Below are 27,992 nucleotides of genomic sequence, written 5' to 3' on the forward strand. Positions count from 1 at the left end.
GTTCCCCAGATTTATATGGCACATAATGGGAACATGACAAAGGGTCCCATGTTCCCCGGTTCTACATATGTGCTCTCCCAGGGTCCTTTGTTCTCAGGGTCCTATGTTCCCAGGGTCCTATGTTTAACCCTAACCCTAACCCTAACTAACCATATTAAGCGAATACAGAGCTGGGGAACATCTTTTTCCCATTATGTGCTATATAGAGCTGGGGAACATAGGAGCCTGGTAACATAGGACCCTGGGAACATAGGACCCTAGGAGAGCACATATGTAGAACTGGGGAACATAGGACCCTGGAAACATAGGACCCTTTGGCATGTTCCTATTATGTGCCATATAAATCTGGGGAACATAGGACCCTGGGAACATAGGACCCTGGGAACATAGGAATGACTCCATGCTGTTCCTAGGTCTTAAATTTTTGTGAACAATCAACAGATTATAAAGGCCACTGGCTCTTGATAAATCACATCTGCTGCCAATTTCCATAAATCTCTCCCTTTATTTTGCGCCTCAGCCTTGGAACACCCACAAATGCATATGCAATTAGGCTAAATCGCAAAAAGGGGTGCACCCAGATCTACCCGTGGTTTCAAGTGCAAATCCCCTGTGCGCTGTCTTAGAAGAGCAGATAACAAGGTTCTTTCGCCCCCAATTTCATTTGCACTCGCTCAAACCTTTTATAGATATGGGATTTTGAGCACATAAAAGGTTTGGAGAGCACAAAAAATAGTTCTGTATGGGGAATAATCTTCGTTCCTTCAGGTTGTGTGCATGCTCAAATATGGATTTCTGCTTGCACGCTGCAACATTGCTAACCAAGATGAACTTCCTTCTCACACGAGAGCTGTGCCCCGCTGTGAGAGAAATTTCCATCTCTGTTTTAATTAGCAGTTTCAACTTGGTTTCACTCTGCATTACACATTCTGCACTCCTACATGTCATTTCTTTCATTCCTTTGTATTTATTCACACATACAGTATTTTCCTGCTGTGTAACTTTTTTATCCAATCATGCATACCTCCACACGAGGACCTAGAAACATTTGAGATTTTGTATTCCATGATTATAAAGTCTACACATGCTTTCAAATTTTTCTAGTGTTTATTGCCTTGAACCATGAAATGTAAACCCACTAAGTCAGACTTTTTTTCACACTTATTTGAAGGCTTTTCTTCATTTCTGACAATACATTACGTCTTCAAATTTACTTCTAAACTAAACCTGAAATTACTAAATTTCACTTGATGATAATGTAAAGCAAGTACTTTTATAGATATTTTTTTAAAATTTTATTTCAGTTTATTTAGACAGGGACAATGCACAACAAAACAGTCTCAAAAATAATGACAGTTGTTGCGTTGTACCAGATTTAGCTAATAGCTAGTTTCCATCTGTAGTCCCTGGGCAGCTAGACATAAAAGACAAAGTACAAAAGAAACAATAAAATACAATTAAAAACATACAATTACCACATAACTAATCACACCCACCTACCCAACACTCATACACACACAAGCACACACACACACACACACACACACACACATTATACATAATGGGAAGATTATTCAATTTTTTTTATGCATTAATGCAATCAATGGCGGTACCTCGTTTGGAGTAGAACAGAACACTTTAATGGAGCAACATTATAAAGTATCTTGAATACTAAACGAACATCAGAGTATATCATGAAATTATGCTTTGAGAGAATATGACAGTGATGATAATGCTGTGTTTTCTGTCAAAGAAATGGTGTTTGTGCGTGTGTGTGCATGTGTGCGTGTATATTTTAGTGTTTGTCCTCAAACCTCAGCAAGGTGGCCTAGCATGCACAGCAGTGACAGCATGCTCCTGGCAGTAGAGCTGTCCATCGATAAGGTAATATCCTTGGTGTTTGAGCTCCAACCCACAGCGAGCACACAGGAAACAGGCCGGGTGACGCCACTTCTCTCCTGCATGTACCACCGGGCCACTGCAGCAGCAATACACACACACAAAGAAAACGTGTTTCACTTAATTAGTAGAATTGGTTATTAAATTGGAGTTATTAGTTTTATCAGTATTAGGCCATGCTCTTCTAAAATGGATACAATTTGAGCACTGAAAACAGATGCCAATAGTCCATCAGAATTGAACCCGTTGGTAACACTTTACAATAAGGGTCACTAAGTTAAGGGTTAGTTAATACTTAATAAGCATTAACTAACCATTAATTAAGAGTTAACGTTAATGTGTCTGGTAATCATTTACTAATGGTGTTCATGTTAACTAAGGTATTAATTTATACATTATTTAATAGTCATCTTTATAACCTATTAAATAATGTATAAATTAATACCTTAGTTAACATGAACACCATTAGTAAATTACACATTAGTTAACTGTTAATTAAGGGTTAGTTAATGCTTATTAAGCATTAACTAACCCTTAACTTAGTGACCCTTATTGTAAAGTGTTACCAACCCGTTATATAAGGAGACCCAATGCAAGGCTGCCACAAGCAAATATGGAAGGCTTTTGGGTATAGTGTTAGTGTAGACACGCGAGACTGGGTGTGGGAAATGCCTACGTTTTTTTTCCGCTTTTAGTGCTTCCTGGTTGACCACGAGGCTCTCTTGCTAGTATTTTCATCGGCCACACAGAATGTCAATCACAATCAGTGATACCAGTCACAGGGAGAGTACCTCACCACTAGCGCCATTTTTGTTTTGTGCTGCTATATTAAACTTTCCGGCGGGGAGAAGAAGATTCCAGTTGAGTTTCTTATTAAAATGGAGATGTCAGTATTAGACAATGAGCACGTTTACATGGACTGCAATATTCCGATATTAACCCGATTAAGACAATACTCTGAATAAGACACTGCCATGTAAACAGCATGTTCTGATTAACTTAACCTGAATAAGGTCATAGTCGGAGTAAGCAATAGTCAAAATAAGACATGTGGAGTATTCTGATTTTAGTCGCATTATTGATTATCACATTATGACGTCCTATCGGAGTTTTCGCAGCATTTTGCGACATACGGCAATCCAACTGCTTGATGGCGCATGCTCTAGCTTCCAGCGAGTGTTGCGCAACTTGTTTACAGAAGAAAAGATGACTGCCACCGGTAAAAAGAAGTCCCAACATGACAGAAAGGCTTTCAGGTTAAATTCTGGAGGGAAACTCGGACGCAGGACGTAGGGACGTAATGTGGGCCTTAATCGAAATATTGTCTTATTTAGAATAAGGTCAATAGTCGGATTAGTGCAGTCCATGTAAACGTAGTCACTGTCATGCCTCAAGTTTGTGCTAAACATCATAGGATGTAAAGAGAATTTCCTCCTTGGAGATGAACAAAATATACATCCATACATTTTTTAGACGCTTATTCAGGTATTCAGGTAATGTTGTATGAGCAGAATTGCTTCGGGTTCTTCTCCCAGTCAGCTGTACCTGGTACCAGGTGCCAGAACCACCTCAACTGGCTCCCGGTTGAAATGTCCTTTGAAAACGCTGGGAATCAAACCCTGGTCGCAGACATCGAAGGCAAATGCATACGCCCATCCACCACCCCGACCTACACGCCCTTACTGGCCACCGTGCTACTTCAATGTCACACTACTTCCTGTTTATAGTCGTGTCTCCTTCACGTAACCGCTACATGCTGGAAAAACGTAAATTTAACACTTTACGTTCCAACACATAATCTGCTGTTAAAATGTCATGTTCATTTCACGTTTTTCTGTGAGATCAATTTGTCTCAACCTGGAGGAGCAGGCTTGACTCTGAGCTCCTCACCCTGTCACTCAGAGGAGAAACCTCATTTGAACCATGATATCCATGATTTCATACTTTGGTTACTACAGAGAGCTTGTGACCATAAGTGAGGGTTGGAAGAAGAAGACTGATTGCAATGTTGCCTACAATGTTGAACTGGCCCGTTTAATACAGTACATCCATGGGACTGGCTCCGACAGTGGTGCCATAATCCTGGAACGTACCAACTGACTGTATCACAGGGGTTTTCTACAAGACCCAGAGATATTTGAACTCCTCCACATGGACAGTTGCCTGAACGGGACAGGCCACCTTTTTCCAGGTGTTATGACCCAGCCTAGGGGAAACCTAGGCATAACAAGTGTTCCCCAGGACCAAGAAGGACCAGCATTTGCAGTATGGCAGTCCAACATGGCAATTTATTGAAATAAATCTAAGCAGAAGACTTCAGGGGCTTGTCTCACGAAGCGAGTTCAACATAGGCTATTTTTTGCCTTAGCTGGCTTCACAAAACTTAACATTGATCCCAGATCCCAGATAACCGGTCTCACATAGTTGGTTATCAACTGGCTCTGTCAACCCAGGATTTACCCATCCAGCTATCAGCGTGTTCACATGAAAGAGGCGGGGTTTGTAACAAATAGCCAATCACATGCAACATGGACAGATCCAGATCAGACGATTTGGATAAGGTAAGATGAAAATATTAATGGAAAAATGCAAATTATCTACCGAACAGGACCTTGACTTTTTCATAATTATGTTTAAGTGTTGATCCAAAAAGTTTTTTATAGTTTGACAACTGTTGTGATTGCACTTTCTGCCTATTTGCTGTGGCCCTAAATCAAGATTATTAAAATTTCTCAAGATTCTGACACTTGGGCATCATAGACAATGTAACAGATAATTCTGTATCAAAATACAAAATTATGAGATTTAACTGTAGCTGTACTTTATTATTGTTTTATGGCCCCATGAACATGGCATATGAGACGCTCAACCGGTAATAAACCAAGGTTGATTGCACTTTCTGTGCAATCACACTCAAATAGGCAGAAAGTGCAATCACATTCAGTTTATTACAGGTTGAGCATAGTCTCACATGCCATGTTCACAGGGACATAAAACAATAATGCTACAGTGAAATTTCTCATAATTCAGAATTTTCATACTCTGTTACATTGTCTATGATGCCTTAGTGACAATCTTGAGACATTTTTATAATCAAGATTTAGGGCCACAGCAAATAGGAAGTGCAGTCACAACAGTTGTCAATTAAACTATAAAAAACTTTTTGGATCAACACTTAAACATAGTTATGAAAAGGTTGAGGTCCTGTCTGGTAGAGAATTTGTATTTTTCCAAGAATTCTACCGTACTGGCGGGTTGTATCGCCGCCCTTAGGTGTGTGGGCTGTGCACTTTTAGTTGGGAATTGCGAGTGTTGGTGGGGCCTGATTGGTCGCCCCCCCCTTGGTGACATAAACACAAAACATGCTGGCACAAGGACAGAAAAGCATTATATGCTAAATTACATCTTGCAAGAGAAAACATAAATCCTCATAACGCTTGTGTTTTGTCTGTTCTCTTTCTAAGTCTGTTCAGTATCTCATCTCAGTTTTAATATCATGTGCTGACTCCGCCTATCCGGGCCAGTTTCGGCGTACGCCAGGTGGAATTACAAGTGGACCCAGAGAAACACAACACACCACATATCAATACTGTATTCCAAATAGGACCCATGGTTGTAATACCTAGTGCTGGGAAGTTTGAATCTTTTTGCTGATTCGTTCATTTCGAGTCAGTACATCTAAATGAATCAAACTTTTGAGTGTTTTGGGTTTTCAAGCTTCTTCTTAGACTGAGCTATCTGGTCTTCATAACTTCCGGGCAACGTCATGTGTGCCTACACATTAAGTGTCTGCCAGTAGAGGGCAAGATATCCTATTTAATTGTATTTATTACTGTCTAAGCATCAAGTGAATGAAGTGAATATTTATAGGTCGATTGGTATTCGCTGGGTCACTAGTCAGCTGTAAAATGAGTATAGGAATGCAAATTCTCACATGATTCCTTTTCCACAGAGGTCACAGAGTGGCAGCTTCTGTAGTTTAGCGACTGGGGGTGCGGCTTTGGTTACTGGAGCAACTACAGTCTTGATGATGGGCCGTCTGACACCTGCAAAAAAAAACAGCCACACCAATCCCAGGACAGCCATATTTACATTAGTGAACATTTACTCCAAACCCCAGAAATAGGAACTCCATGGAAAATGACTGGAAAAGATAGTTGTGTGTGCACATGGGAAGCTTATTTGGGTGCAAAGGCTCAAATAAGGTCTAGATCAGTAGTCTCCAAACATAATATTCAAGGCCATGCGCATGCAGGTTTTCATTTCACTGATGAGTACCTTCAGCCAGAGAGGAGGAACTAATTAGAGAAATCAGCTGCTGTAGTGATTGGCTGGAATAAAAAACATACACATGGCTCTCAACAGCACACAGTTGGAGAGCACTGATGTAGATACTTGAATGTAAAATTGTGGGTTCAAGCTGACAAGCTGAATTAAATGTCCCTTTAAACCCACTGTTGTTGTTGTCGTCAGGTGTTTCCATGGATAACACAGGGAAGGGAGTTCCAAAAGGGCGGGGTCTAATGTTGAACTTGTGCTCAAAGTGACCAAGGTCCTTGACAGACAGGGACACAGAAAAGGCCATTAACAGGATATTTTGGCATATTGAATTGTATTCTGTTGAATTTCTTCTCCTGGAACCAACACTGAACTAAAAGTTTCCCCTTTTCCACTAAGGGACTTAGGAGCTTAAGTCCAGGAACCTAAGCCACAAATGGACAAAATTGTCCAAAATCGGCATTGAAAGAACTTTAAAACAACCAAAAGGAAAATTGAAAGAACTAAACAACAACACAGGCATGTCAACGAGAACAATAGTGGAAGGAATTTTTACTGGTTTAACCCGCTGGATAGTGTCTTGGGAAGACGCCCTGGATCCATCGCTGTTGGGTTGCTGAATACAATCACGATGCACAGAGTATTGGTGAGTATTAGGCCACGCTAGACCTATCATTTAGCTAGTCAGTAATTTCTGCTATTATAACATTACTTCATTCAATTGAGTTCAAGTAAATTAATCTGGGAAAACATCAATAAAATTATAAAGAAGGATAGTAAACCAGCCCTACACTTGGAAATTCAAGATCAAACAAAATTGATACAAGATAAAGAACAAATAGCCATGATGTTCAATTTATTTTTTGTAGATTCAGTAGAGAGTTTGGCAAAGGATTTCAGTGCCAGAGCAAAGGTCCTTGAAACTACAAATTATGACCTTCCTGTTTTTACAATTAGAAATGTTACAGAATCTCCATCCATCCATCCATCTTCAACCGCTTATCCGAGGTCGGGTCGCGGAGGTAGCGATTCCAGCAGGGGGCCCCAAACTTCCCTTTCCCTGGCCACATTAACCAGCTCTGACTGGGGGATCCCAAGGCATTCCCAGGCCAGCGTGGAGATATAATCCCTCCACCTGGTCCTCGGTCTGCCCCGTGGCCTCCTCCCAGCTGGACGTGCCTGGAAAACCTCCCAAGGGAGGCGACCAGGAGGCAACCAACTGGCTCCTTTCTATGCGAATGAGCAGCGGCTCCACTCTGAGTCCCTCACGGGTGACCGAGTTTCTCACCCTATCCCTAAGGGAGATGCCAGCCACCCTCCTGAGGAAACGCATTTCGACCGCTTGTATCTGCGCCCTTGTCCTTTCGGTCATGACCCATAGTTCATGACCATAGGTGAGGGTTGGAATGAAGATTGCCCGGTAGATCGAGAGCTTTGCCTTCTGGCTCAGCTCTCTTTTCATCACAACGGTGCGGTAAAGCGAACGCAGTATCGCTCCCGCTGCTCCGATTCTCCAGTCCATCTCCCGCTCCATGGTCCCCTCACTTGAGAACAAGACCCTGAGATACTTGAACTCCCTCACTTGGGGTAAGGACTCATTCCCAACTTGAAGTGGGCAGTCCACCGGCTTCCTGCTGAGAACCATGGCCTCGGATTTAGAGGTGCTGATCCTCATCTCAGCCGCTTCACACTCGGCTGCAAACCGATCCAGTGAGTGTTGAAGGTCACAGACCGATGATGCCATCAGGACCACGTCATCTGCAAAAAGCAGTGACGCAATCCTAAGCCCACTAAACGGAAACCCCTCCCCTCCATGACTACGCCTTGAAATCCTGTCCATGAATATCACAAACAAGATAGGTGACAAAGTGCAGCCCTGGCAGAGGCCAACCCCCACTGGAAACAAGTCCGACTTACTACTGAGAAGCCGGACACAACTCTCGCTTTGGGCGTACAGAGATTGGATGGCCCTCAATAGTGACCCCCGCACCTCATACTCCCGCAGCACCTCCCACAATATCTTTCGGGGGACCCGGTCATAGGCCTTCTCCAAATCCACAAAGCACATGTAGACTGGATGGTCATACTCCCAAGCCCCCTCCAGGATTCTTGCGAGAGTAAAGAGCTGGTCCGTTGTTCCACGACCAGGACAGAATCCGCATTGTTCCTCTTCAATCCGAGGTTCGACTATCGGCCGAACCCTCCTTTCCAGCACCTTTGAATAGACTTTCCCAGGGAGGCTGAGTAGAGTGATACCCCTGTAGTTGGCACACATCCTCTGGTCCCCCTTTTTAAACCGGTGGAACCACCACCCCTGTCTGCCACTCCTTAGGCACTGTCCCAGACTTCCATGCAATGTTGAAAAGACGTGTCATCCATGACAGCCCCTCAACACCCAAAGCCTTCAGCATTTCTGGACAGATCTCATCAATCCCCGGGGCTTTGCCACTACCTTTGCCACTACCTCAGTGACTTCCTCCAGGGAAATTGATGTTGATCCCCCGTCAGCCTCCAGCTCTGCCTCTATCATAGAGGGTGGGTTAGTCGGGTTCAGGAGTTCCTCAAAGTGCTCCTTCCACCGCCTGATTCCCTCGTTGAGGTCAACAGTGTCCCATCCTTACTGTATACAGCTTGGATGGATCCCCGTTTCCCCCTCCTGAGGCGTCGAACGGTTTGCCAGAACCTCTTTGAGGCCAACCGAAAGTCCTTATCCATGGCTTCTCTGAACTCCTCCCACACCCGCTGCTTTGCCTCCACCACAGCTTAGGCTGCTGTCCTTCTGGCCTTGCAACTGTTTCTGTGGTCTCCCAGGATAACATAGCCTGGAAGGCCTCCTTCTTCAGTCGGATGGCTTCCCTGACCACCGGTGTCCAGCCGGTGTTCGAGGGTTGCCGCCCCTTGAGGCACCAACGCCATCTGACCCAGCGCACCACCAGGTGGTGATCAGTTGACAGCTCTGCCCCTCTCTTCACCTGAGTGTCCAAGACATGCGGCCTCAGGTTAGATGACACGATAACAAAATCGATCATTGACCTTCGGCCTAAGGTACTCTTGTACCATGTACACTTATGAGCATCCTTATGCTCAAACATGGTGTTTGTTATGGCCAATCCATGTCTAGCACAGAAGTCCAATAACAGAACACCACTCAGGTTCAGATCAGGGAGGCCATTCTTCCCAATCACACCCCTCCAAGTTTCTCCATCGTTGCCCACGTGTGTGTTGAAGTCTCTGAGTAGAACTATGGGATCCCCTACAGGAGCCCTATGCAGGACTCCATTCAGGGTCTCCAAGAAGGCTGAATACTCCGAACTGCTGTTCAGTGCATAGGCACAAACAACAGTCAGAGTTTTCTCCCCCATAACCCTAAGGCGTAGGGAGGCGACCCTCTCGTCCACCAGGGTAAACTCCAATGTAGCGGCACTCAGCCAAGGACTTGTGAGTATCCCCACACCCGCCCGGCGCCTCACACCTTGGGCAACTCCGGAAAAGAACAAAGTCCAGCCCCTATCCAGGAGTTTGGTTCCAGAGCCAACGCTGTGCATAGAGGCAAGCCCCACCAGATCTAATTGGTAGCGCTCCACCTCCCGCACAAGCTCAGGCTCCTTCCCCCCCAGAGCGGTGACGTTCCACGTCCCCAAAGCCAGCCTCTGCTGCCTGGGTCTAGTCCGTCGAAACCCTCTACCTTCATCGCCACCTAACTGGCAGCACCCCCAACCCCAGCGGTTCTCCCCATAGATGGTGGGTCCGTGGGGTGGAAAAGTGTCCACGTTGCTTCTTCGGGCTATGCCTGACCGGGCTCCGTGGTTAGCCCGGCCACCAGGCGCTCGCTGACGGACCCCCCTTCCAGGCCTGGCTCCAGACGGGGGCCCCGGGCTTCCTCCGGGCAGGGTAGCACCACACCTTCCATGCTTTTCCATTGGGGTTTTGAACCATTCTTAGTCTGGTCCCTCTCCTGAGACCAATTTGCCATGGGAGTCCCTACCAGGAGCACAAGGCTCCAGAAAACACAGCTCCCAGGTTCACAGGGACACACAAACTTCTCCACCACGATAAGGTGATGGTTCCCCGGAGAGGTTACAGAATCTATTGTCATGAAAACTCTTGATTGTATGAAACATTCCAAAGCTAAAGATGTCTTTAAGTGTAATTTCAATTTTTTTTTTTAATTACAAAACTATACTTTGTTCCCCCATAACACACTTGATCAATTTGTCAATTAAACATTCTTATTTTCCTTCTGCATGGAAGGTTGCAGTAGTGACCCCTGTCTTTAAGTCAGGAGATAGGCGCCTTTAGAGCTGGAAACCCTAGGAGAATGTGGGACACCATGAAGGCCATGACAGGTATGATCTCATCTCAAAAATCAATTGTGTCAGAAAATGAGGTGTATGCCAATGAACTTAATACATTCTTCACCAGATGAGAGACTGCAGATAACATGTTGAGATGTAACAAAATGTTGGACTCCATCAAACTGGAGGGAGCGGAGCGAGTCGATATCTCAGGTGGCTGAGGCTTGCCAGTGGTCCCGATCACATCAGTCCATTTATTCTCAAATGTTGTAGTAGAGAACTTGCACCTGCATGGCAACCCATCTTCCAAGAATCATTGGACGCAGTCCCGAAACTATGGAAGAACTCACACATTACCCCGATCCCCAAGAAACCATGCCCAAAGGAACGTAATGACTTTCGCCCAGTGGCCCTCACTGATCCCGGGGCCTACGCCAGAGTGCTGTTTATTGATTTCTCATCTGCATTCAATACTATTCAGCCGTAAATACTGTCATCTAAAATGCAGCAACTACAAATCAACCCAAATCTTATTCACTGGTGCAGCTCCTTCCTCACAGATAGGCAACAACTGGTGAAAGTCAACAACACCCACTCCTGTCTGATGACAACAAACTGTGGGGCACCCCAGGGCTGTGTGAGCTCACCACTCCTATTTAGTCTGTACACAAATGACAGCATGTGATGAAGTTTTCAGATGACACCACGCGGGCGGCTTTGCTGAGAGAGGGAGAGGACTCAAGCCAGTACATGGATGGTGTGAGTACAGGTTGCTTATTATCCTATATTCGGAAGTACTCGCCAGTTTATGAAGGGCAACCATTTTGTCCACACGGATGGCTTTTTCCTCTCCAAGTAAAGCCTTAGTTTGCGACACAAAAATTCATACGTCTCCCTGGACAGCCATCCTTTAGCCATTGCCTATTAGTGTAATTTTTTGCTATGGTTATCCACCACTGTCTGTCCGATTGTATGACTTTATCAGTGGTAGTCTTCTTGATGATGACTGCAAGCATATCTAAAGTAGAATAAAAATAGGCATTAAATCAAACAGAAAATAACAAATCAAAAACAAACAACAAATAACAAGATACATACTGTATGTAATAGCTTATGTTGTTAGTCTATTTCAATGTAACGACTAATGTTGAGCCACTCATTTTTTTTATCAATCTTTGTATCTGTATCCTCTGTAATTTTAAACATTGTTCTATCGCTTCATCATGAAGATGTCTATTAGTTTGTAATTGTCTCCAACAAAATAGCAGCAGACACAGTTTATTGCAAGTTGTTAAAACGTTAGTTTGTGTCCGTTGCCCGTTGCTATTGTTTTTTATTATCGTGAAGATGACGTGTAGGGCTTCAAGACCAAATCAAAAAACAAATGGAAACAAAAACAGATTTTTGGACCTAGTGCTTATTTATGAGGCTGAAGTTCTTGGGCTTAAATTCCTTAAGGGGCTAATGCTAACATTACTAACATGTCACTTTTTAGAAAACTGAGGAGTAAATGTGGAAGCTGTCCTCACAATATGAAACGTGACTCGTACAGACAAGTAACTGACTAGATTAATAACTGCATACCAGTCGCATATTTGATTCAAGAGCTTGTCTCAGTCAGCTTAAACAGTGCTACATAACTGCTAAAAATATGCACATGAATGCCTGTCTTATAGTTCTACGCATGTGCGCACGCACACATGTGCATGTGCATGTATGTGTGTGTTTACCTGTTGCTCAGCCTGTAGATTGACTCTGAATGGTTCCATCTGAGGAGACCACAGTCTGGTCTCTGCCCTGGTAAACACACAGAACAGAACAGAGGTTCTTAAAAATTTTCAGACAGAGCAGTGGTGACTGGTGCCATTCTCTCCAGGTCGGGCTGTTCCAATTATGTCCTTTCCCCCCCAACAGGGATTAAATACATAACAACAAATACAAAGTAATAAGTCTCAGATTTGGAGAGCAAAAGTTGCTATCAAAAAGTTCTCCATAAAGAACTGCCAGAAAAAGACAAGAAAAAGAAGTATTTGGAGAGAGACTGTGAGAAAAACCTTGAGATATCTTCAAAAATCCATGTCTTTAGATCACACAACAAAATGCCAGGTATAAACATATTTGTTCTGTATCAACTGGGCATTGAACTCACAACCTTTAACACCAACAGCAAGTCACAGACTTACTAAGCTATGTGAGAAGCGGTCTGATTAGAGATGACTTCACAGTTTGACTAAGGCACCCACCAGGGTTCATGAGAATGAACCCTGAATGATGAGAATCCATATAAAGGCTGATTTTAAAATAGTGTAAAATATTCAGTTTTCAAGATAAAATTCTGAGTTTGTGTACTTCATCTAGACAGAGATGTCTAATTTTTTTTTTTTTTACAAGGATTGAATGTTCCATAAGTGAACAACTGATGTTTAAAGATGCTCTATTTTCCATTGACTGCAATGGTTACCGTAAGGGCAGAATTCCATGAATTTCTAAAAATTCTGTTTCTGAGCAAGCGGGCTGAAATTTTGTACGTTTCATTTATTATGACCGGAAAACATTTAATATTTTTTTTATATGAAGATTGGACGAGTAAGCGGCAGTTTACAGAGGCTGTGCTCAGTACTGTTTACAGTAGTTGCTGGCCAGCCCCTAATGATAAATATAGCAGCGCAGACAAGAGTTGCTGCCTTTGACGAGCTCTTCAAGGCACATTTTGTTTTTGCTGCGTCCTATGATGAGGCATTGTGCAATTTCTATAAATTCATCCAGACCACCGTATATGGCATTGATGTTGGCAGTGTTAAGGAGCGTCCTCAGGTCAAGGAAATCAGAGCGAGAATTCTTCACAGTGCAATTTGAAGAGGAACACGTTTGACTGGAAATATGTTCACATGTTGCATTTTCAAGGTACACCACACAAGTTATTTAGACATTTGAAGTTTCAGCATGGCTTGTACCTAGGAAGGTCTTTGGGTTTGAACTGTGGAGAGCCCGGCTGTTCATTTGTTTTTTACATATAGGCAACTTCCTGTCAATGATAACTTCATGAATGTACCCATCTTGTGATCTCTTGTGTCTATGTTTAGGAACAGTGAACTCTGTAACAGTTTCCAAAAAGGAAAACCACACCAGGAGGGTTTTTACAGAGATATAAAGGATTGCTCCTGCTTCAGGAATCAGTTTATTCAAGACGTTTTTGCAAGAACATTCTCTTCAGATCCATCTCTACTATGATGATTTGGAAACTGCTAATACATTAGGCTCAAAAAAGGGAGGGCACAAACTCGGCTGTATTTATTTTATTTTTTTAAATATTATTTTGTTGGCATTTCTGTTTTATTTCAGACAATTCACAGTGGGGAAAGACAGGGGATGACATGCAGGAAATGGCACAGGCTGGATTTGAACACATGCTGCTTATAATTACTTAATGGTACAAGCTCTACCGGTTGAGCCATCAGGCAACCCCGTATTTTATTTATTTTGCTAAATTTGCCACCAAAGCTTAATTCTGTGTTGATGAACATTCATCTTGTAGCCCTCTTTCACTCAGAGGACATAAAGAAATATGGGTTTGATCCTATTCTAAAGCCACTTGTTGATGATCTTAAAGATTTTAGCGACTGGAGGAATGCAGGTGCCCTTTTCAGCCTGTGAAGGGTTCAGTTTATAAGGTTACTACAAGATCTGCACACTCCTTGTCCACCCCCCCCCCCCCCATACATAAAAAATAAATAAAAAACTAGCCTCTGATTCTATGAATGCTGCTTATTCCTATTGAAGGCTTAGCTGATAAAGACTGTGATATACAGTCGGTTTGACTACTGTTAACAAAATGTACTCATTGTAAGTTGCTTTGTACAAAAGCGTCTGCTAAATGATATAATGTAATGTAGATAATGTACTAGTGACAACTTAGATGTGTACATCTTTTTAGTTTTGTTGTGCAAATTATTGTTGTCGATTTGACAGATATGACAGATATGACAGAGCAGAGTTGCAATCAATTTTTAGTGAAGATCATCCAGCTTTAACTCAGCGTTCGAAAGAACTTCATTCAGAAAACTGTGATGCCATTCAACAAAATCCTGCTTTGGCCTCGACATTTGGTGTCAAAAGAACCTGTCTGCTCAATTCCCTCCAGCTATTTCATACTTCAGACAACTACGCAGTAGATATACAGTAAATCTACTGGAAGGATTGGTACAGTATGAGTTAAAGCTTGTTTCAGTACTTGATTAAGCACTCCATATCCTTGAGTTCATTGTCAGAGAGGATTAAGAGCTTTAATTATGGATATACAGAAAGAAAAAACAGGCCAAGTGTGCTAAAACTGGATAAAAATAGTAAAGATCTTGGCCTTAATGTTGTTCAGTCATACAATAATACCTCACCTTTACTATCATTCCTGTCACATTCAAAGTAACAAGGTTGTGGGTTTGAATGTCCGTGCTGGTCTTTTCTGTGTGGAGATTGCATGTTCTTCCTGTGTTTGTGTGGTTTTCATCCCAGTGTTCAAAGACATGCAGATCAGGTGGATTGGACTCTCTAAATTACCCTAGGCGTGAGTGTGTGTATTTTATATGACGTATATGTAGTATGTATGATGTAGTATTGTATATGATGTACTGTATATGATGGTATGTTAATCCCTTTGAGACATGTTTGTGATAAAGGACTATATATATATAAACATGACTTGACAAGTGCAACATGCTTTAAAGTTTCAACCCATAGAGAGCAGTGCAGCAGCAATTTTCTGCTCCATGTGATTTAGTATTGATTTACTCTTGAATGGTGAGAACTATAAACTTATATTTAGTTGGAACTTTCAGTCATAGCTGCACAATCTATTCACCAGCTGCCAATAGATAGATAGATAGATCAATAGATCAATAGATCGATAGATAGACAGACTGTGGATAAAATTCCCATAGTACCTCAGCTGTTTAACCCCCCCTATTCCCTCAATTACTCCTTGTGTTGAAATCATATATATCTAACCTGTTTGCTTCACTAGTCAGAGAACTGCACTTGCCACTACTATGTACTTCTCTCCAGGCTGCATTTTTATTAAAGAGAACAAAGAATTGGACGATGGCTAAATCAGTGTGATTTGTGTTATTCTCATCATAGATAGATACCTTTGTACCTTGAGGCTGAGGTGGTGGGTGGAGCTTGTGACGGTGTTTTGGGCATCGGCTAGGGTCATGACCTCAGTGGCTATGCCCCCAATGGCCAGGATGACATCACCAGGACACAGATTGGCCAATGAGGCCTTACTGCCAGGTGTTACCTAGGAAACAGAACTCAGTTGTTTCCCTCAGACATTTTAAGACATGGCAGAGGCCAGAACACACTGAAACCACAGATGAGATTTGACTGACTGCGTTTACATGCACACAAAAAATACAACTGTAATGCGATTTAGACAATAATGCAAATAACATGGTAATAATAAATGAATAGCCATATGTTAAACACCATACACTGATTGTGTTAGTGCCAGTATGCTCTGTATGCTCACAGCAAGGTATGAGGAGTACTCCGATTTCATTTATACATATTCACATTTTTTAAGTGTGCTGTTAGTGGCATTAATAGACTTGTCACAACGTGTACTGTTTAAAAGTTTACTTTTTAAAAGTGTAAGGCGTTGGGGGGCAGGGCACGCGTGTGCGTTGTAATGGAGTAGTCAAGTTTTTCTTGAGCTCTGTTTAGCTTTCTCCAAGATATAATCAAAACTACTGCACCAGTCTTTATTTTTGCTTTAACATTTTGTAAGAAGCGTTGTAACATACCCATTATAACTGTTGATCATGAAACCCAAGAAAGATGAAGACTCAGAAATGTCTGGCTAATGATAGCCCAGCTGCAGCTAGCAACGAGACGATAATGGCAGCTCCACTCAAGGAGCCAGGAAACCAAAGTTTCCAAAGTCTTGGATGACATGAAAAAATCAATAGAGGGTCGGTTTGACTCAATTGAAGCGTGTCTAACTACCCTTCAAAAGGAACTCCGAGAGGCTGAGCACCGTATGGACACGTTAGATGAGGCAGTCACAGCTTTGGACGGTCGAATCATGTTGCTGGAAGCCACCTGCAAGGAGCTACAGACGGCGAATAGCTCTCTTAGGGCTAAAATGAATGATCTGGAGGGGCGCTCTAGGCTGAACATCAGAATTGTTGGTATCAAGGAGGGGGAGGAAAATGGACATCCCACTGAACACGGCTGGTGCTGCTTGGTAAGGACAATTTTCACAAGCCAGTCAAAATTGATAGAGCCCACCGCAGTTTGAGACCCAAACTGGCTACAGATGAAGGACCATGTGTCATCATCGCCAGGGTCCATAACGACCAAGACTTGGCCACTATTTTCTGTCTCAGCCATCAGAAAGTGCTGCTTTGCTACCAAGGGGCCAAAGTGTCGATATTTCCAGACTACACTGCTGAGGTGGCAGCGCAGTAACAGGCCTTCAACAATGTGAGGAAGACTCTGACAGAGCCACATGCACACTACGCTTCCCTGCCAAACAAACAACTCCACTGTCAAGGTCATCCGCACCCCAACTGATGCAGATGGGTTTGCCAAATCCTTGGTGAACCAACCTTAACTGGGTTAAGGTTGGCTATTTTGTCACCAGAGGACACTGTTCTATATTCTTTTTGAAAGAACTAGCAATTATCTATCTTTTGATAAAGCTAGCTTTTGGGTTACTACACTAAAGCTGACAATTCATACAGTGCAGTGATTTTATGTTCATAATTATACAACTTTTCAATTGATACATCCCGTTAATCCTTTCTGTAGGATATGGTTTGGTGTGTGTGAAAGATTTGGTACAGGTGGGGGAAGGGGCAGAAACTGGATATGATCATTTTGAATGTCTTCCTTTCCATCATTTAGTCATAGATACCATATATAGAACCAGGGTTTCTCCTATTACAGTTCAAACCTTAATGTTAATGTTACTTGAAGGGTGTGTAATTAAATTCCAGAGACATATTTTTGCACCTTTACCCACACATCTACAATGTTCACATTTGCAATCGGTGTGTTACAGAATGTTCGTACTGATGCAGTAGGATAATAGATTTTTGTACATTTAGGAGATACATCCAGTGTAGAATAGAGCCATACTATTCAGCAATCCTCCGCTTACGTCCATGGCATGGATCCGCCCATTCTCACCTGACCTCACTCACTCCTAATCATGGCCTACTCTATATATCCCGCACATTTCCTTTGTTCTGGCTGGCAGCAACACTAACCACATGTGAGGGCCCTCTGTACCTGTGTTTCAGATACACACCTATGGTTGTGTGTGATAAAAAAAAAAAACACCCGTCACAAGCCTCATCATCTCCTATTGGTCTACATGTGTGCATGGTGGCAATAAATGGCTTAAACGGAAACATCAGTTGTCCTTTCTACATTCTTATGAGCATCACCATGTACCATGGTGACCATGTACCATGTACCATGGTAAACTCCTGTGAGCCGATCCTAGAGACAGACTCTACATCCGGGGTTATTAGGATGTGTTTGTGTTACCGGTCTCAGAACTGGAACCTGAGAACGGCTGAGGATTTCTCCACTTCGTCACTCTTTTAACCCAAACCAGAATGAAGGACCTCAGCCAATGCAAGCGTAGAGAACCATCTACAGGTTTAACTGTAGATAGATAGATAGACAGATAGATAGACAGATAGATAGATAGATAGATAGATAGATACTTTATTGATCCCGAAGGAAATTCTAGTGTGCTTCCTGGATAGAAGGGTACAATAAAACATTTAGGATGTCTGTTTTTAATGTCTGTTTAATGCCTCAGACATATTTTACAGTCCTGTACATATGGTTAGAATGTCTTGTTCTAGCTATGGCGGCTCTTTTAAACTGGCATTCTCTGTTTCAGTATGTGGGATTTGTTGCTTAGTTCAGGGAAGCGATATTGGGATATTGGGTGAGTAATCTTGTGTGTTTTATTTTTTTTTTGACAGATTTTCCTTTTGAATTTAAGTCCATGATCACTGATCCGTGTGGGAGATATATTTTGGTTATGGGTAATATTAACTCATTCCCACTGACATGTATGACTATAATGTTGATAGCCCAGATTTATTCTGTAAACATATGTCTTCTACTGAAAAAAGATAGGGATGAAACGAATGCAGCTCCTTATAGGCCTTTAAGTTTACTAAACAACAACCAAAAGATAATTGCAAAGGTTTTAGTTAACCGACTGAATAAACTGGCTCCCTCATACATCCTGATCAAACAGGCTTTATCCCTGAGATACTCTTTTTCAAATGTTTGCCGCATGTTAAATGTAATGTATTCCACTAAAACACCTAGTTCTGCCATAAATTCTTTAGATGCACAGCAAATGTTTGACCAAATTGAATGGAAATATATGTTTGCTGCTCTTGAACGTTTTGGATTTGGTGAAAAATGTATGGCTTTGCTTAGAATGCTTTATGCCTGTCCCAGGTCTGCTGTGTTAACCAACTATGATGAATCCACCCAGTTCCTATTACATCGTGGGACTCGACAGGGATGTTGTCTTTCTCCGATGCTCTTCGATTTGGCACTTGAGCCTTGAGGCTATTTCTATTAGGAGTAATCCACAAATAACAGGAATAAAATTGGGCACTGCAGAGTGCCTTGTTGCCCTGTATGCTGATGACGTGAAGTCTCTCTGATGTCCAGACATCTCCTCCTCCCCTCTTAAGTCTGATAGAGGATTTTGGTAAGATATCAGGTTTCTCTATTAATTGGGAAAAGAGTTTCTTTATGCCCCTCGGACTGAAAATGTATCTTGGACTGAAAATTTCTAGGAATCCAGAACATTTATTCAAACTCAATTGCCTAGACATGGTTATGAAGCTCAGAAAATATGTTGAAAATTGGAAGCTTTTACCACCGTCTATGATTGGTCGGGTGAATGCTATAAAGATGGTGGTTCTCTCTTTTTAAAAATCTACCCATTTTCCTTACATCGTCATTTTTAAAGACCTCATACTCTATGATCTTGCCGTTCATCTGGGCATACAAGTCTCATAGCATTTCCAAAGCACATCTGCAAAACCCAGGATGGATGGAGGCTTGGGGCTTCCAGTTTTTCAACATTATTATTGGGCATGTAATGCTAGAGCAATGGTATTCTGGCAACTAGGCTCCCTTTCTACAGGGGTTGGGGATAAAGTATTGGCCAAGTCATCCCTGCCTGCTGTAGTGTTCTCTAAGGTCGATTCATCATTAAAGCTACTGAAAGATGATCTCACATTGAGTAACTCAATAAAGTTTCTCAGGCAAATCAATGGGGTGCTAAGTCTCACAGACACCTCACTATACACCCCAATTTGCCACAATCATAATTTTAAACCAGGTCAAACGGACGCTGTTTTTACTGCCTGGGCAAAGAAGGGCTTATGTGTAATTAAAGATTTTTATGTTGATAAACATTTCACATCCTTCAGTCAATTACATGTTAAATTTAGTCTCCCTCACAGTCACTTTTTCCAGAAACTTTGTAAGGAAGTCTTTGGCTCAGTTTGACACGTTGCCTATGCAGCATGTCTTTTACGACCATATGTCTCAGGCCCCTACCTCCAAACACTTAGTGTCACAGTTTTTCGATCTTTTCACAGTGACCACCTCTAACCATCTCAAGGAGGCATGGAGTATGGAAATCTGTTCTGAGATATCTGATGAGCTTTGGGAAGAAGGGTTAGATAGAAACAAAGGCCGCTAGGCTCCAGCTCATACAGTTCAAGGTTATGCATTGCATCCACTTTTCAAAGGCCAAGCTGAATAAGATTTACCCTTCTATTTCAGCCAAGTGTAACTTGGGAGATGGGACTTTTTGTGGTCGTGCCCCAAATTGCTTACGTTTTGGGAGGAAGTATTTCAATGGTTTAATAATTGGTAAGCAAATCAACCCTGACTGTGTTCTTGCCATTATGGAATGTTCTGAGAGTCCCTTTGAGCTACCATATGAGACCCAACAGGCTGTCATGTTTGGCATGGTTATAGCTAAAATGGTTATTTTGAGAGAGTGGAAATCAACCTCTCCTCCTTGCTTCAAGAATTGGCTCATTGACATGGTTTCCTGTTTATATTTAGAGTGTAACATGTAACACTCACTCAAGGTTTCTGAAGATCTGGTGACCATTTGTTGTCCATATTGGGGGGCGGGGTGTTTGATGTATGAGCTCTGTGCATGTGTTGCTGTATATGTTCCCTGATGAGTATGCCCCATTGTGCATTGAATTTGTTTAACTCGATCTAATCGACTTCTTTGCATTTATTTGTCATTGCATATTCACTGGTCATCCTCTGACCTTGATTGTGTATGGTTTCTGACTTCAGGACAATTTTGGATCTGGTGGACACTGTTGACAAGGACTAATCTGGCATGCATGGACAAGTAACAGTCATCCATGTTATACACTTGATTTGTAATTTGGCTTTTTGTTTGTTGGTGTGTTTGTGTTGGGGTGGGAGTGGTGGGGGGTGTTTATGTGTTTTGTTTTTAGTATTTTTTTGTTTGTATATTGGAAAAAACTCGAAAAGTTTTTTGTGTAAGTGGTGGAGTGACAGCAACCGAGAAAAAGAAAACATGGCAATAAATGATTGATGCTGTCAATGCTGCAACACCAGAAACACATACCTTGAAGTTAGAATCTAAAAAGCATAGGCCATTGCCTAACTGTCAGGTGTCCAGTCATCAGCGCAGTTGGACACTGATTTAATTCCAGCAGCATCACCATCAGATTGTAAGTTCAGATCTAAGGCTATATAATAATAATAGGAGCTTTCTTCCTGCGGTGTCCAAGCACATCCAGTAGCCTTCCAGCACAGTATGGTGCGCTTTGTGGTGGAGCGAGTGCATGTACAATAATTACATGATCGCTGCTGAGGGGTCTGAGGCTTGATCAGGGGTGTCATTAGTCATGTGGTCAAGGCATAACCTCTATCACCTAGAGACAAACTAGTTCGCCTTGAGACTGGTTAATTTACTTACATTCAGTCCAATGCACAGCAAATGCACGCTCATGGGTCCTTATATCATAATTTATCACTTTAATCAATCAGCTTAACATGTTTCCAAATGAGTAGAATTCCCTATGAATTAGTTCATATAGGCCTAGCTTTGTTAATATGGTTATTATCAGCAGGCTTGTTAATATGAGTTCTGTAATTACTTAGTGACTTTGCATAAAGAATAAAACTTTCTAGAAACCTCTTCAGCTTATCTGCCCTCACAAGTTTCCAGCCACACGTAGGTTTTCGTACCAAAGAACAAATTCAGGTAAGAAAAAAAAAAGATGAATGCCGAAATGTTTGTGTAAGGTGAATCTGAGGAAGCAACAAGCAAAACATGCTGTTCGCTCCTTTTATAGCATTTTGCAAATGCTATAAAAAAAAATAAAGATGTGAGTATATTGTCAGTGTGCAGTTACATCCACTTTGGCTGGGGGAAGAGCAGTAGAGGTGGGGGGAATTCTACTTTCCAGTGGAATGTATAGGGATGCTTATTGGATGGTTTATATTTTTTAGGATTTTGTTTTCGATGGGCTCATGGCGACCGGGGGATGAGGGGTAACAGATCTGTTAATTTTTTTTATATAGATTTTGAAGAGGTAACGCTTTCAGTCTCTGCCCAATCTGGACTATGACTAGTTTTAGTATAAATATAGCGAGCTGGAACACGAACGGCTTAAATGGGCCTGTGAAGCGTGCTGTGTGTTTAGACTACTTCACAGGCATCAGGTGGATGTAGCTTTTATGGAAGAATACCACTTAAGAAATTCTGATGCCCAAAAGTTGTATTACGCTGCTGTGTCAGCCTCAGTTGATTATAAAACTTGTGGTTCTCTTGTCATTCTTAAACGGAATCTATCTCTGACAGTACTAGAAAACTATGGCAGCACAGATGGGCGTATAGCCTATGTTAAAACTATAATCTCTGGACGTAAAATTGCCTTTATTTCTATATATGCCCCCAATCAATTTGAGCCTAACTTCTATAATAGTCTCGTTGAGCTACTGTCTAGTATGCAAGTACTTATTCAATCATTATTGGCGCTGATATGAACGTTACATTGAATCCTATACTTGACCGCTCTACCCAGCAAGACCAGCATTCTCAGAAACTTGCTACTGATGCTTTCCAGGGTCTCTTATCTACGGAAGAGTATTAGGGACATTGTATATATATATTTTTTTTTACTGCCTGTACCCTACCTCCAGACAATATATCTTTTATTCTGATCAACATAAAATGTACTCCAGAATAGATTATGTATTAGCTGCTATCTCAGCTATATCATATCAGCCATATTCATAATATATTATGAACCTGAGAAAATATGTCTATAGACATTTTCTAACCCATTGTCTGATCACTCTATTGTGATTGCTAAAATAACTCTCATTCATACTCCTGTTAAAGCCACTAGATGGCGTTTTAACACAACTTTACTTAAAAATGTGATTATTTTAAAATCTTTACGAGAATCTTTATGAGAATGCTGGCTGTGTTGATGACCCACGAATGTTGTGGTATGCTACCTCCATCGGCTTTTCTCACCTTAATAAGGCCAGATTGGGCAAAATACATGAATATGAATCTTTATTAAACAATCTGGAACTAGAACAACAAAGTTTGGGGTTCTCAAATGATAGGCTAAAGGAAATTCATATTATTCAATCAAGACTAGTGTGAGAACAGAATTTGATATCCATAGAACAAAAAGGAACTATTACTCCAATGCAGCTAGACCTAGTCACCTTTTATCCCTGAAATTGGAGAAATGCTGGAAATACAAATTCAGAGTTTAGCTCATTTTATCGCTCCCTATACACCTCAGGAGTTTCCTTAGACAAAGAGAAGTGTAACGACTTCTTGGACAATCTGGCCCTTCCCTCCCTCACGCGGGAGGAATCTGAGGATTTACGTAGACCTATTACTTGAAATGAATTACACATTGCCCTTATAGGGATGAAATAAGGGAAATCTCCCAGTTGGGATGGGCTCCCACCTGAGTTCTACCTCATTTTCTGGAATGAATTGGGACAGCGTTTTTTGAAAATTATTTCTTCTGTAGAAAATGGTTCTTTCATTAGTGCTGCAAACTCAGCCATAATAACAGCTACAGGAGGAAGATGGAGGATCAGTTGCAGCAGAACAACGTCAGCATCTGGAGGGGCCTTAAAACCATCTCTGGTTACAAGGAACCCAACTCCCAGCCTGTGGGGGACCGAAAGTGGGTGAATGATCTGAACTTTTTCTTCAATAGATTTGATCAGTCATCTGCCCCTCCCCCTGTCCAGCCTTCCCTGCTGCAACCCCCATCGTCTGCTCCCCCTGTATATTTCCCCACCCCTACCTTCACCCCCCCACCCACAACCTCCAGCATGCCAGCCCCCCTGCCCCAATCTGTCCCTCACAACAAACCAGGTGAGGAAAGACCTCAGGGGGATCAAGGCAAGAAAGGTTGCGGGTCCAGATGGCATCAGCTCAAGGCTTCTCAAGTCCTGTGCAGACCAGCTGTACGGGATAGTTGAGCACATTTTCAACCTGAGCCTGAAGCTGGGGAGAGTGCCACAGCTGTGGAAAACATCCTGCGTGGTACCAGTGCCAAAGACCCCGCACCCCAAGGACCTCAACAGCTACAGGCCGGTGGCACTGACATTGTACCTGATGAAGACCTTGGAGAGGCTGGTCCTTGTCCATCTCCGCCCCCTGGTGAGTCCATCAATGGACCCAGTTCGCCTGATACAGTTCGCCTATCAACCTGGCATTCGGGTGGATGACGCTGTCATCTACCTCCAACATAGATCCCTCTCTCACCTGGAAAAGGCTGGGAGCACTGTGAGAATCATGTTTTTTTATTTTTCCAGTGCCTTCAATACCATACAGCCAACGCTTCTGAGGGACAAGTTGGAGCGCACAGGGGTGGACCACCACCTCACAACATGGATCCTGGACTACCTCACCAACCGACCACAGAATGTGAGGATACGGGACTGTGAGTCCAACATGGTTGTCTGCAGCACGGAGGCCCCGCAGGGAACAGTCCTGGCTCCCTTCCTCTTCACCCTCTACACTGCAGACTTCACACACAACTCAGCCAACTGCCACCAAAGAGCTGGTGGTGAACTTCCGCAGGAGCAAACACTCTCCACCTGTACCAGTGAACATCGAGGGAATGGACATTGAGATGGTGAAGTCTTACAAGTACCTGGGTGTTCACCTGGATAATAAACTGGACTGGATGGACAATACAAATGCACTTTACAAGAAAGGCCAGAGCAGACTCTATCTACTGAGGAGACTTAGGTCTTTTGGAGTGCAGGGGGCACTCCTGAGGACCTTCTTTGACTCTGTAGTGGCATCAGCCACCTTCTATGGAGTGGTCTGCTGGGGCAGCAGCATCTCGACTGCTGATAGGAAGAGACTTAACAGACTGGTTAAGAAGGCCAGCTCTGTCCTGGGATGCCCCCTTGACCCAGTGGAGGTGGTGGGAGAAAGGAAGAGACTTAACAGACTGGTTAAGAAGGCCAGCTCTGTCCTGGGATGCCCCCTTGAACCAGTGGAGGTGGTGGGAGAAAGGAGAATGATGGCTAAGCTATCATCCCTGATGGAGAATGTCCCACATTCACTCCAGACACTCTGACAGCACTGGGCAGCTCCTTCAGTGACAGGCTGCTTCACCCGCGGTGTGTGACGGAGAGGTACTGCAGGTCTTTCCTTCCTGCTGCTGTCAGACTCTACAATCAACACTGCTCCCAGTAGACCACACACACCAAGCCTGACAAATTCACTCATGTGCAATATCAATGTATACCAAACTGTGCAATATCAATATTTCCTATGTGCAATAATGTGAATTCAACAGTTTACTGTAACTGTTTACTGTTTACTTCCGTTTACTTCTGTTTACTACTGGCTGAGCCATCTTGCAGCATACTGCCATCTTGCGGCATACTGCCATCTTGGACAATTCTGTGGCACTTGGACGTTACTACAAACTACAGTTACATTATACAGTATAACAGGCACCAGGAGTTTACCGTATCCGCCGTTGTTTTTTCCTTTCCGTGTCGACCACAGCCCTGGCCATTATCGGAGACCCGGCTTTTAATTGACTACCGGCATCTATTAGAGGAAATACGGTAATAACCCCTTAAGCCTTTGTATTCCTTGCAGAACATAGGCCATTGATGAACAGATTCCACCCTTGTCTGTCTTGGGCCATTTTCTCCAGTCATAGCCAGGTCAGTCCAAGTCCAGCTGTAATCATTACAGGAAACAATGCTTTTTCTAGTTTCCCTATCTTGCGCTCCTGCCTCCAAGGCTGTCCTTTAAGCCCACTTTTATTTGCCCTGTCTCTTGAGCCCCTCGCTCAGAAAATTCAACAACACCCCTGCATTGTCCCTATAGTTTTCAACAATACTAGACATCACATCTCCTTATATGTTGATGATATTTTATTATATATAGACAAAGCGCCTACTTCCATTCCTTACATTTCACAGATTTTTGAAGAATTTGGTCTAAATCTGCTTTATTACCATTAAATTCCCACATGCCTCTTTCTTCTTTACCTGTAAACATACCTACCATGAACAAATTTTGTGTTAGACTAACCACATTACAGCATGATAAATCATCAGGGGGTCTCACTGTCCCCAATTTTAAACATTATTTTTGGGCATTTGTATTAAGACCTCATTCATCATGGTTTAATCCTGACGCTGCTGTTTCTTGGAAACCGATAGAGGAAAATTTAGTGCACCCTCATAGATTAATAGATTTAGTTTACTCGGCTCTACCACTTAAACACTCTAAACTTTGCCTTGGTCCTATCATTACTTTCCTTCTGTCTGTATGGCAAAAAACTGAAAAATAAACTAGTACAACTCAGAAATGGCACTTAAACAGCCCAATTTTTCATAATTATTCACTCCTCTCAGGAGCTGTCCCATTCTCATTTCCAGCATGGAGGGATAAAGGCATACATGTTCTTGCAGAAATCTATGACAATACTGTTCTTCGTTCTTTTAATGATTTACGTAGTACATTCAATTTACCTGCTTCATAATTTTTCCAATATCTCCAACTATGATCATAAATGAAGGCTTATGGTGTTCCATGGAATACGTCACTCACTACACATACCATAACTTATTCTTTAAAATAAATAAAAAAAGTTGATCACAAAAGAAAATCACACATCGCACAATCGCATAAAGGCAGCATACATAAAAATAATAGTAATATTAAATCTTCTCCAAATTCCTGTTAATACTTGAAGATGAACACTTAAACAATAATTTCTCAACTTATAGGCAATGCTTTTGCTGGGGAAACAGCAGGATGGCTTCAGGTTAAATCTTGTATCTCTAAATCTAACCTTCTACAGTACAATGTGCTTCCTCGACTTCCTATTTTCTGTCTGCTCAGGAAGTTGCCCAAAAATACAACTGGGCGCAACAAAAACACAGCAGGGGGTGCCAAATAACATTATATAATAATATTATAATTGCCTGGAAGGCAGAACAACATATATACACCATCATCATATTTCTTTCACCTTTCTTTAAGTGTGATCAAGTTGCTAATGTGTCAGCATTGTAGCTCATGTTCTGTCGTTTTTTTGTCAGTTCCATTTGAATACTTGCAATAACCACGTCACTTTATGGAATCACGTCAAAAGCTTAATCACACTTAAATAAAAAAAATGGGTAATTGATCCCAGACCAGGGACACACAGTTTTTAAAATGTTCTAGCCTGTTTTAATAAAGGCTTTTTAAAGAAGGCACTCCTGAAAACCTTCAGGAGTGCCTGGTCTGGGATCAATTTCCCATTTTTTTCTTTGAACTACTTTACCCCTATCCAAGAGCACCTGAGGTTTTTGAATGCCCCAAACTTAATCATACTGTTGTCTTAATGAAGTATTGGCAATAGTCGCATTATTGTACGCATACCAATGAATGAAAACAATGTAAAACTAAGGACTAATTTGCCATGCAATTCAAGCAAATGACATCACTTGAGTAAACAGAGAGCAGAGCTGTTCTTTCTGTTTCTATAACAGGCCTGAGTATATGTAAGTCTAAGTGTCTATTAGCAGCATGCTGATATCACTGCTGTGGCATCTCACCACCTCTCCTTCTCTCTCTCCCTCTTTCTCTCATCGTCTCTCTCTCTACAGACATCTGAACTCATCTGTCACTCCTGCTTGGCAGTCAATCACTTACCCGACTGATGCTGATTGGCTGATTCTGTTCTGTTCCGCCTTTCAATCTGAAGCCCCAGGGAGCACCCCCCTCTAACACCACATTCTGTGGCATTCTCTCTCTCTCTCTCTCTCCTCTTCTCTTTTCTCCTCCTCTAGCTAGTCCACTGTAGGCCTATCTGATTTACCTCTCCTTTTTCTGTGTCTGCTGTAGTCTTTGTTTAATCTTAGCTTTTTTATGGATCACCTGTTACCCTCTCTCTCTCTCAC

At 42.3% G+C, this 27,992-nt stretch overlaps 1 protein-coding gene across 1 annotated transcript; it reads right to left on the bottom strand.

Moving 5' to 3' along the window:
• Positions 1 to 1,302: 1,302 nt before the first annotated feature.
• LOC139653293 (PDZ and LIM domain protein 3-like) lies at positions 1,303 to 27,986 on the bottom strand. The gene is made up of 7 exons (XM_071530287.1): positions 27,745 to 27,986; positions 15,614 to 15,765; positions 12,203 to 12,269; positions 6,355 to 6,454; positions 5,834 to 5,945; positions 1,815 to 1,978; positions 1,303 to 1,414 (listed from the first exon to the last, which is right to left on the bottom strand). The coding sequence occupies exons 1-6, from the start codon at positions 27,835 to 27,837 to the stop codon at positions 1,816 to 1,818; spliced, it is 687 nt and encodes a 228-aa protein (XP_071386388.1). The 5' UTR covers positions 27,838 to 27,986; the 3' UTR covers positions 1,303 to 1,414; position 1,815.
• Positions 27,987 to 27,992: the final 6 nt, after the last annotated feature.

Source organism: Centroberyx affinis, unplaced genomic scaffold (assembly GCF_046629955.1).
Source record: "Centroberyx affinis isolate AG114_WGS23_722 - 3 ecotype Tasmania unplaced genomic scaffold, CSIRO-AGI_Caff_v1 ptg001908l_1, whole genome shotgun sequence".
Lineage (NCBI taxonomy): Eukaryota > Metazoa > Chordata > Actinopteri > Beryciformes > Berycidae > Centroberyx > Centroberyx affinis.